A 10,320-nucleotide genomic window follows, 5' to 3' on the forward strand; every position below is an offset into this window, starting at 1 on the left:
TTTTTCCCTGTTTTTTAAGTCCTGTTTTGATGAATTTGCTAAATTTGGAATTCAAACAAAAAATGTGAAAAAAAAAACACAAAAAATGTGAACAATATGTTTATTTAATATAACTTTTTGTGTGCATAGAAACCATATAAGTAAAAAGGCATGAGATTACATAGGTGATTATATTACAAAAGGGAGGAAAATAACTAGTGTCTGTATTGCATTCTGGATACAGTTCCAGATATTGGTAAAGCTTTTTAAAAGAGACCTATTTCTCAAGCAGTGACCTGCCTCAGGGCAATGACTGCTCTCTCTTCCCCACAGCCTTAGTATTTTTTGCCAAAAGGCCCAGATTTGAGTAAAGGGGAGCGCCGTGAGCGCAGGATCCGGGCATAAGGGCTGCAGTCTGTTGAGCTTTGGCAGGTGGGTGTTCTGGGAAGTAAATTTCGAAGAAACGGTTTCTTCCCTGGGGGCTGTTGGTTTGGTTGCTGGTTTTCCTGGTTGGCACCAAGGCGCTTTTTGGTAGAAGCCTGGCCTTGGAGTTTTAGTACAGTATGATACTGCTCTGCGATGCATGCTGCCTTCTTCCGAAGGTCCAGTTTTACTAGCATCATGTTATTCTGCAGCTCGGCCAGGGTCTGATCCTAAGGAGGATGAATAAAGTTAAAGAAAGCCTTTTGGTTTGGTGTATTAAGAGAAACTAAAGGGCAAGGTAGTACATGCCATCCACTACCTAGTTACTAACAACTGTTTTTACAAAAGATTAATTCTTTAAAGTCAGAGCTTATCATTGAATAGGGGATATTTTCTTTAAGACCCAAACAAATAGCACTGAACAGAAGGACGTTTTCTAATACATGACATGAGCTTGCATAAGTTTACTTAACCTCCAAGAACCCTAATGCCTATGTATTAAGAGCTGTGTTTAGGGGCACCTGGCTGGCTCAGTCAGTAGAGCATGTGACTCTTGGTCTCAGGTCATGAGTTTGAGCCCCATGCTGGGTGCAGAGATTACCAAAAATAAATAAACTTAAAAAAAAAAAAGCTGCATTTAGTCTAAGATTTTTTTTTTTCACTCTGCAATCAGGGTGCCTTTTACTGATGACAATTGTCATAGCTTAATTGTTAGTGTTTTGTCTTAGTGGTATAAAATAACAGTTTCTTAAAATCTATGCATTTTGACTTTGTTTTTTTAAAAATAGAGTTATTTATTTATAAAGATTTTATTTATTTGACAGAGAGAGAGAGTGAGAGAGGGAACACAAGCACAGAGAGCTAGAGTGGGAGAAGCAGGCTCCCCGCTGAGCAGGGAGCCCGATGCGGGGCTCAATCCCAGGACCCTGGGATCATGGTCTGAGCCAAAGGCAGAGGCCTAACTGACTGAGTCACCCAGGCGCCCCTATTTATTTTTTTTTTTAAGATTTTTTTATTGATTTTTGTGAGAGAGTGAGAGTGCACGAGGTGGGGGGAGGGGCAGAGGGAGAAGCAGACTCCCTGCTGAGTACGGAGCCTGATGCAGGGCTTGATCCTAGGACCCCGGGATCATGAACTGAGCTGAAGGCAGACACTTAACCGACTGAGCCACCCAGGTGCCCAAGTTTTATTTTTTTAAGTAGGCTCCACACCCAATGTGGGGCTTAAACTCATGACCCCGAGATAAGAGTCACATACTTTACTGACTGAGCCAGCCAGGTGCCCCTTAATATCTACACATTTTGGATGAAATATAATATCTACTTCCATAGGGTTGTTATAACAGGAAATGCCTATAAATTACTTAGCATAGTACCTTGTACTTAAATAATTTTATTTTGCAAAGGAGAAAAACTCCCCCCTTAAGACTAGCCCAAAAATCTCTGCCTTTCTCTTCTGCTTCTCATTTTTCTTTCTCACATATACTCTGGAGTGGGCTGATGGGAGAGAAGGAGATATATAGGGTACCCTAACCTGTTTGATTAAGATGTCATCACAAGTGGTCAAGGCTTGGCGTAGTTTTCCTGCCCCAGTGCTGTGGCAACAGGCTCTTTCTGCTGACTGAAGAGACTCACCAAGTTTCTGAAGCTCTGTCCGCAGCAGCCTTATATTCTGAAAAGAATAAGTGGAGGAACCACATTGTGGCCAAGATCAACCAGGATAATGAGCTGAAGGAACTGGATAGCCATTTGAAGAGAAGTAAAATTAGAAAGGCTAGTCAGCTAAATGAAGGAGCCACTCTGCAGGACTGTGCACAAAAAACAAAAACAAAAACCCTGGTCCTCACATAAACCACAGGTACAGGGCTGGAAGCTGCCTTAGGTAAGAGCCTTGGTAACAGAGAAAGGTATAAATTACCTTTTGGCCCTCTTCTAATTTCTTGTCCACATCAATGGTAAAAGGCTTGGCTGAGGGTGGTGGTTCTAACATTTTCTGATACTTCTGTAGTTCTGAGGGAAGGAAACAAGAAACTTGTATGCTTTCTAGCCTTGGACTTACCTCTTAACTGAATGAACAGTAGCTTGCAGCAAATATAAAAAGTGAGGCCATGTGCATCCTAGAGTGAAAGGTCAGGGGATGTAGCTCAGAGTTGAGGAAATGATCTTGGAGTTGGGAGTCTGAAGGCCCAAGTTTGAACAGTTCTCTGAACCACTCCTATGCTTTGTGCCCTCTCTCCTTCCTTACCTTCAGTGGTGGAGTTTAGCTCTGCTCTGCACTGTTCCAGTTTAGCTTTAATCTCATGGAGCTGCTGATTGGAGGCAGAAGCTGCCAACCTTTGTGACCGCCGAAGGGACAATTCAGACCCTGATTGTTGAGGGGCTATCGGCTGCTGTCTGGCTTCCTGCAAAAGAGCTTCTAGCTCTTCAATTTTCTCATCCCGTTCCTAAGAGGGAAGCAGCACAGTTCCATCAAGAGTCAGACAAATCTTGCAGGAATGGATGACTGAACAGTGAACAAAACCTTCCCTGACAATTATGCCTCAAAAGCCTGTTAGCAGGGTGCCTGGGTAACTTAGTCGGTTAAGCGTCTGACTTCGGCTCAGGTCATGATCTCCGGGTCCTGGCTATTCAGTCAGCAGGGAGTCTGCTTCTCCCTCTCCCTCTGCCCCTCCCCCCTGCTCATGCTCACGCACTCTCAAATAAACAAAATCTTAAAAAAAAAAAAAAAGAAGAGCCTGTTAACTCTTAAGCCATTTCCAGGTCAACCAACCCTTAATTCATAGACTGACACCTGATAGTACTTTTTAAAAGACTAGAAAAAACTGAGTTACATATTCCTGCCCTACCAGAGTTTATAAAATACATCAGACAAGCTAGTGATGGGAATCAGTGGCTAGTTGGGGCTGCTTCAGGGCAACTCACCTGAAGCTCTTCTTGGTAAAAACTTGTAAGTGATTCTTTGAGGATCTTTAGTTTCTCTTCATACATTTCCTCTAATAGTTCCTTTTGTGTGTCCAAATGTTCACTGTCAAAGAAGAAAAATGGATAAAGAAGAATGTATATATACACACACATGCGCACACACACACAACGGAATATTACTCAGCCATAGAAAATGAAATCTTGCCCTTTGCAATGACATGGACGGACTGAGAAAGTATTATGTTAAGTGAAATAGAGAAAGACAAAATACCATATGATTTCACTTTTATGTGGAATCTAAGAAACACAAAAAACCAGACTTTTTTTTCAAACAGACTCTTAAATAGAACAAACTGGTGGTTGCCAGAGGGCAGGGGGGGTGGGAGGAATGGGTGAAATAGATAAAAGGAATTAAAAGGTACAAACTTCCAGTTACAAAATAAATAAGTCACAGAGATGAAAAATACAGCACCAGGAATATAATAACACTGTAATAATGTATGGTTGAAAAATGGTGACTACACTTACTGTGGTGAACATTGAACAATGTATAGAATTGTCAAATCCCTAGGTTGTACATGTAAAACTAATACTGTATGTCAATTATACTTAAATAATAAATTTTTTTAAGAGCAAGAGTGAGTCAGGAGGGAGGGTCAGAGAGAAAATCTAAAGCAGGGTGCATGCCCAGTGCAGAGCCCAATGTGGGGGCTCCATCTCCCGACCCTAGATCATGACCTGAGCCAAGATCCAGAGATGCTTAACCGACTGAGTCACCCATGCACCCCAATAATAAATTTTTTTCAAAAAAAGAAGAAAAGGGAGTGAAGATTCTGAGGAGTAAGTTTGGAGGACAGAGCTTGAGGCACAACTCTATCCTAGTCCCTATTCCCCACCCTCTGTCTGGTCTAGTTGACAGACCAAGAGCGGTCACTCAGCTGATACCTGCACCACTGTTCCCGTTGTTGCATCTGTTCCACCATCTCATTGCAAATTTCATCACGGAGCTGCATCTCCAGCTGCAACTTTTCCTGCCGTTCTTTACAAAGCAGTGCTTTCATGGCTTCCACCACCTGCAGGAGCTCCTGGAGGGACACACAGTTCACAAGTGATCAGATGTCCATGCCCCACAAAGGTGAAGGCCCACCTGGAAGGCAGCGTGGAAAATATGTAGCCATCAAGCTGCTACACCAGAGCTTTCTTGCATTCTCACCTCTTTGCCATACATGGAGATGTCAACTTCATTTTCAATGTCATCATCAAGGCCTGGTTCTGTCTTAGCTCCCATCTCTAAGCTGGGAGATGCCCGCAGACTGTGTTCCTTGATGAACGAATGTAGCAATGGGAATCCCAGTTGGACAGGTGGAGCATGCACAAGCTAGGTGGGGAGGGGGTGGGAAATCAAGTGAATTCATAACTAGTCCCTAGTAGATTCCTTAAATAAAGGTACCAGCCCAAAGTGAGCACAACCATTACACCTACAGCTTCTTACCTGGCTGGCAATGGCTGAGAACTTGGCCACATGAAGGGTTTCATCATAGGTAGATGCACAGGGATTCACATTGACAATCATGCAGGAGCGGCCTCGACCTGTGAAGAAGCCTTGGAATACTCGAGTCAACTTGCTGTCACGGAAGGGAACCAGGTTCTGTTTTGACCTAGCAGGGGATCAGAGAACAGAGCTATGAGCAGAATTCCAGCTCTTAGAGTATCCCAGCACCATCCCCAATGATGACCGGGAAGTCTCTTAGCAAACTGCAGTGCTCCAGACCATCCTAGCCCATGGCTTACAGCCAGAAGCTCACCGATTCTGCTGGTTTTGGCGCAGGGCAGCAATACAACGGCCCAAGGTGTGCAGGGAAGTATTAATGTTTCCTGCTTCCTTCAGCCGCTCACCACTTTTCTGATCTTTGCAGCGCTCTGAGCCAGCCAGATCACAGAGTGACAACCTTGAATGGTGGACAGGATCTGACATAAGGACCCCACATGTTATGAGCTTTCCAGCCCTTCATATAGTTCTGGGGAGGGGAGGACCCACCAAGGATCGCTGTACCCAAGGAAGCAGAACAAGACTCTAATAGAAGTAATTCCTCTGAGGATCTCCCTTAACCCCTACCTCCAGTACCATTTATGACAAAGAAGCCCACATTTCTAAATGGAAAAACGTACTCGCTGATCTTGGGGATGATATCCCCTTCCCCCTGAAGGTGCAGGATCCGTATCGAGAAGATGCTATGACTGGAAATCAATAAAAGAAAAGTCACTGTGTATCTTCCATGACTAGGTGGAGGACTATTGTTTCCTAGAACACAGTGAAAAGTTGACTCCCCCAGCCCACTCACCTGCGGCTAGAATTCTGGTTCAGATGGGTGCTGGCAAAGCTCTGGTTTTTACGACCCACTTTGAGCAGTTTCCAGGCCTCCTCAGCATCCTGAACATGAACCCAGTTGAGATCTGAGGCAAAGAAGAGAAAGGCATATAGAAGATGGGAGCACCTAACTTGTCCAGGTTTCTCCCAAGTCCCGTTTCAGGGTTGTTGGCAGCCTCCCTACCTTCCCATACCTTTCACATAGGGATTGCCATTTTGATCTTCACAGAGCCGCAGAGTCTGCCTCTTGCGCTGCTGGCTAGGTGGTTCTAACAGGTCATAAAGCAGTTCATTGTAGATCTCAAAGAAGGAGATCCAGACGGAGAAGCGGATGTCTGCAGGGACACTCACAGGGGCAGTGTCTGGCTGTGCCCATCGGTGACTCATTTCTGGGGAAGAAGCCCACGTACAGGGCAGGGCATCAGCTCTAGAGTAGTCCATCTCCCCTTTGGCCTGCAGGGGCCTTAGAAGGAGCAGCTTAGGTTGAAACCTCCGGTTTATACCCCTGGAAGCTGTTGGGAGCAAGGGAGTGGGTTTCTACTGTTACTTGGTACAGAACCCAGTCATGGTACGTACCATCCAGCTGGCTACTGCTGGTCATGTGACTGGAGGAGAGCCCAGCGATGCCACTGTCAAAGCTGGTGCTGGTACCCATCCGACCTTCAATGTAGACACTCCTCTTCAAGGAGGTGGACAGCTCCTCCTGGAGAGGCCCAGGGAGAAAATAAGCACAAAACTTTCCACAGATTTGTCCTCTTATCCCCACCTCTGTGATCACCAGCACTTCACCTCTTGGAGGCCTCCATTTAGCAGGGCCAGTTTCTTCATTTCCTCCTGTCGGATCTGCTTGCTGTCTAGCCAGATTACCTCATTGAACAGTACAGGCTTCAGATCAGGTGTTGGTTGAAGTTGGCCTTGGAGGCTATTGAAGATCAGAGCCAAGGACCGGGGTAGGATCCCTCCATCCTTGATGGTACCTGGAAGCATGTGAGAGATGGACAGCTGAGTGCTCCTTCCAAATTCAAAGCATCAAAAGGCAAAGAAAACATCAGTACAGGGGCACCTGGGTGGCTCAGTTGGTTAAGCGTCTGCCTTTGGCTCAGGTCATGATCCCAGGGTCCTAGGATTGAGCCCCGCATCAGGCTCGCTGCTCAGCGGGGAGTCTGCTTCTCCCTCTCCCCTTCCCCCTTGCTCGTGTTCTCACTCTCTCTCCCTATCTTTCTCTCTCAAATGAATAAATAAAAAATCTTAAAACAAACAAACAAACAAAAAACAAAAAGCATCATTACAGGCCAATCAGCAATTCTGTGCGGCCCACTACTCACTCACCTTGAATTGTGTGGGTTTTCCCTGAGTTGGTGACTCCGTATGTATAAATGAGCCAGTTCTGCCCTTTGAGTACATCCTTTACCATCTCCTTCACGGTCAGGTTGAAGAAGGATGCCTGTCCCACTTCTGGCCCAAAGATCTAGAGACAGACCCAATTTCTCAGAGGCCCATCCCTCATCTCCCATTGCCTCCTGTACAGAGCCAGCAGATGCATCCCTTCCTGGTTGACTGGCTCTGGAGACTACTCAAGCAACCTCTTCCCACAGTGCTTCCACCTGCTCTCCAAACACTGAAGACGAAACCACCCTCTGCCAGTGCATCTTTCATCCAAATCAACAGATACTTCCAGGTACCATCAAGGATGGAGAGATCCTACCCCGGCCCTTGGCTCCGATCTTCAATAGCTTCCAAGGCCATTGTGTGTGTGGCATCACACTACTCTTGGGCTACGTCTGATGCTACACACACAATGGCACACAGTAATCACAAGGGTGGGCTTTAGAGATGGATAGTTCTAGATGCAAGGCCTAACTCTACCACTGACTAGCTACATGGATTCAGCAACATAATCTTCACTGAGTCATAGTATCCTTATCAGGAAAATAGGGACAAGAATAATAATAATAGAGATGTTGGGAATTAATACACATAAATTAATGCACTGACTCATACATGAGTCCCCAAAATTATAGACATGCATATATAAGGAACTCACAGTCAAGTAAAAGCCTTCCCCTCTAAAGAGAGAATAAAGTTGCCCCTAATATGTTGGTCCTTGTTCATAAACCAGTACCTCCATACCTGGGAAAAGGTGAATCTATGGGCAGCTTGGCCAATTCCCCGCTCATTGCTCTTCTGGGCAAAGGAGTCCTTGGGTGCCTGTAGAACAAGGGTCTCCACATTCTCGATACGGACACAATCCTGAGAAGGGGTAAAAAAAAATCACAGAAGGAAACAATCCTAGGAACCTTTCCTGTATTGTATCATGCCATCTTAAATCCTCCCTCCTCAGACACTCACCTGATCTTCCTGTCGTTCCAACTCTGAAGGTAACAAAGGCCTAACTCTCAGGTATACTTTCACCTTCTCTGTACTATCCTCAGATGGAACCTGTGGCAGAATTCCAGGCCGGAATCAGCAGTTACTTCCAAGCAGATGGGCAAACACAGCATACTTCCAGAGAATCATGCTAACAGTACCCCCATTTCACCTCACATGTCTGTACAGCTAGCTACTCTCTAGTTCCATAATCATTCCAACCCACATGGGTTTTTTCACTGCTTTATCACCCTTCACTGTCTTCAGTCTCCTGGAAACGTTGGCCTGCCACACTGACTTTCTGAATTAGAACTGGTTAACTGGTATGCAAATCAGCATGTGGTATTACAGCAAAACATAGTAGTTAAGCACCTTGGAGGCAGACAAACCTAAATTTGAGTTCCAATTCCATCATTTAGAAGTATGACATCTTGAACAAGTTCTTTAGATTCTCTGCCTCTGTTTCCATATCTGTAGAATTGGGTTAATAATAGAACCCACTTCATTCATGCAACAGATATTTAGAGATCTGCCTACTATGGCCTGGGAACTCTAAGGCTCTGGTGGTCCAGAGGCAGGGACATTATCAAGGCTCCTGCTCTCATGAAATTTTCTCTATAAAAGAGGAGACTTCCTAGTAGAATTGTTCTCAACCAGCGCCATTTCCCCGCCAAGGGACATTTAGCTAGGTCAGGGGAAGTTTCTTGGTTGTCACAGTGGGAAGGAGCTAGTGACATCTAGTGTGTAGAGGCCAGGTATGTTGCTAAACATCTTAAGGTACAAGACAGCCCCCTAAAATGAATTATCTGGCCCCAAATGTTAATAATGCTGCAGCTGAGAAACCCCAGCTTAGCATAAAGGCTCCAAAAATGTAAGCTACAGTTGATATTAAAAACATACTTAATGGCAGTATGATCTTGTGCAAATTACTTAACACATCTATGCCTCATGGTGAAGAAGAGAGAACTATTAGCCTTCCCTCTTAGGACTGAGAGTATGCACGTGAGAGTGTTTCCTTAATGGAATGCAAATAATAGTTCTTAAGGACACACAAATTTACATTTTTCACCTGTCGTGCTCTTAATTTTTTTTTTTTTTTAAAGATTTTATTTATTTGAGAGAGAGAGAGCAAGAGGGGGGAGTGGGAGAGGGAGAAGCAGACTCCCTGCTGAGCAGGGAGCCCGATGCGGGACTCGATCCCGGGACTCCAGGATCATGACCTGAGCCGAAGGCAGTCGCTTAACCAACTGAGCCACCCAGGTGCCCCCGTGCTCTTAATTTTTAATTGATCTCTCAGACCCTTGGGATTGCTGTCTTTGACCTGATACTAATTCTGTATGGACAACTGGTAGGCTGAGGACATCACTTTCTGCTGCCAAGCCACTGTCCAACTCCTTTACCTGCTGCTTATCCTCCAGGGAGGTGGAGATGACAGAGCAGTCTGATATCAGGTCTTTGCGTACCACAGACCCTAAATCTGCAGCTGTGGACTCAAACATGGGGGAGACTACAACCTCCTCATCTGACAGCAAGCCGGCTGGCGGAGAAAGGATCCCTTGCGACATGACAGCAGGGGCAGCTTAGGTCTACAAAGAGACAAGAATGGGTAGGGAGGAGAACTTAAGGGACAGAAGAGGCTGCAAATTCTAGGTAAGAAACAATTTCCTTGCCCCAGGACACCTTCCTCTCGCTGCTTGAATTCCTACTCCCTTATCCCTTCAAATGCCAGTAGAGGGGTAGGGAATAAGAGGAGTTAATCACGTAATCCTGTCTTAGGCATTTCCGACCGCCAAAAGGAATGAACAGATACCTCGCTCCAAAAGCAGAAGGCCACACTCTAATTAGGGTGCCTCGCCCACCGGTGTCGAGGAGGTGGTATATTTGCCTTAGGCTCCTTCTCCAACCTCACTCCAGGCCCAAAGGGAGGACAGAGGTATTAAAAAAAAAAGGGATTGCCGCAGCTTCGCTTTCTAAAAGCCTATCCCGCGAGGGCAATTACTGGTACCGCAGCTGGGCTCCGGCACAGCCGCAAACTCACCGAAGACGCGACACTCGCTCCTCCTCTGGTACCGGCTCACACACCCTGCTGCCGAACCTGGACTTTCGCCGTCTGAGAGCACAACTCCACCCACGAGAAGCACCTTTGTTACTGATACAATGTTTTAAATTACGCGCTGCGTTCGTTCGGCCAATCAGACAGCGAAGCCTGCAGCTGCCAATCAGCGCAAGGAAAAGGGGCGGATGCGACTGGTAGACGGTTTG

At 45.7% G+C, this 10,320-nt stretch overlaps 1 protein-coding gene across 1 annotated transcript; it reads right to left on the reverse strand.

The window, feature by feature from the left end:
• Nucleotides 1-86: 86 nt before the first annotated feature.
• Nucleotides 87-10,175, reverse strand: KIF20A (kinesin family member 20A). Its single transcript, XM_036083751.2, has 19 exons — nucleotides 10,097-10,175; nucleotides 9,459-9,644; nucleotides 8,041-8,130; nucleotides 7,822-7,941; nucleotides 7,021-7,159; nucleotides 6,481-6,668; nucleotides 6,268-6,394; nucleotides 5,886-6,080; nucleotides 5,666-5,777; nucleotides 5,493-5,561; nucleotides 5,129-5,272; nucleotides 4,816-4,981; nucleotides 4,537-4,701; nucleotides 4,269-4,408; nucleotides 3,324-3,426; nucleotides 2,647-2,845; nucleotides 2,320-2,411; nucleotides 1,936-2,073; nucleotides 87-632 (listed from the first exon to the last, which is right to left on the reverse strand). Exons 2-19 carry the CDS (start codon nucleotides 9,621-9,623, stop codon nucleotides 315-317), a joined length of 2,670 nt encoding a protein of 889 aa, XP_035939644.1. The 5' UTR covers nucleotides 9,624-9,644; nucleotides 10,097-10,175; the 3' UTR covers nucleotides 87-314.
• Between the last annotated feature and the right edge of the window lie 145 nt (nucleotides 10,176-10,320).

Source organism: Halichoerus grypus, chromosome 2 (genome assembly GCF_964656455.1).
Source record: "Halichoerus grypus chromosome 2, mHalGry1.hap1.1, whole genome shotgun sequence".
Lineage (NCBI taxonomy): Eukaryota > Metazoa > Chordata > Mammalia > Carnivora > Phocidae > Halichoerus > Halichoerus grypus.

Bases quoted from the DNA above. Each gene is read 5' to 3' on its own strand.
- KIF20A (XM_036083751.2), bottom strand. From the start codon at position 9,623: ATGTCGCAAGGGATCCTTTCTCCGCCAGCCGGCTTGCTGTCAGATGAG. The intron at 4,982-5,128 runs GTGAGCTTCTGG...ATCCCCTGCTAG, and splicing joins CGCCAAAACCAGCAGAATCG to GTCAAAACAGAACCTGGTTC. The intron at 633-1,935 runs GTTAGGGTACCC...CATCCTCCTTAG, and splicing joins ATGACATCTTAATCAAACAG to GATCAGACCCTGGCCGAGCT.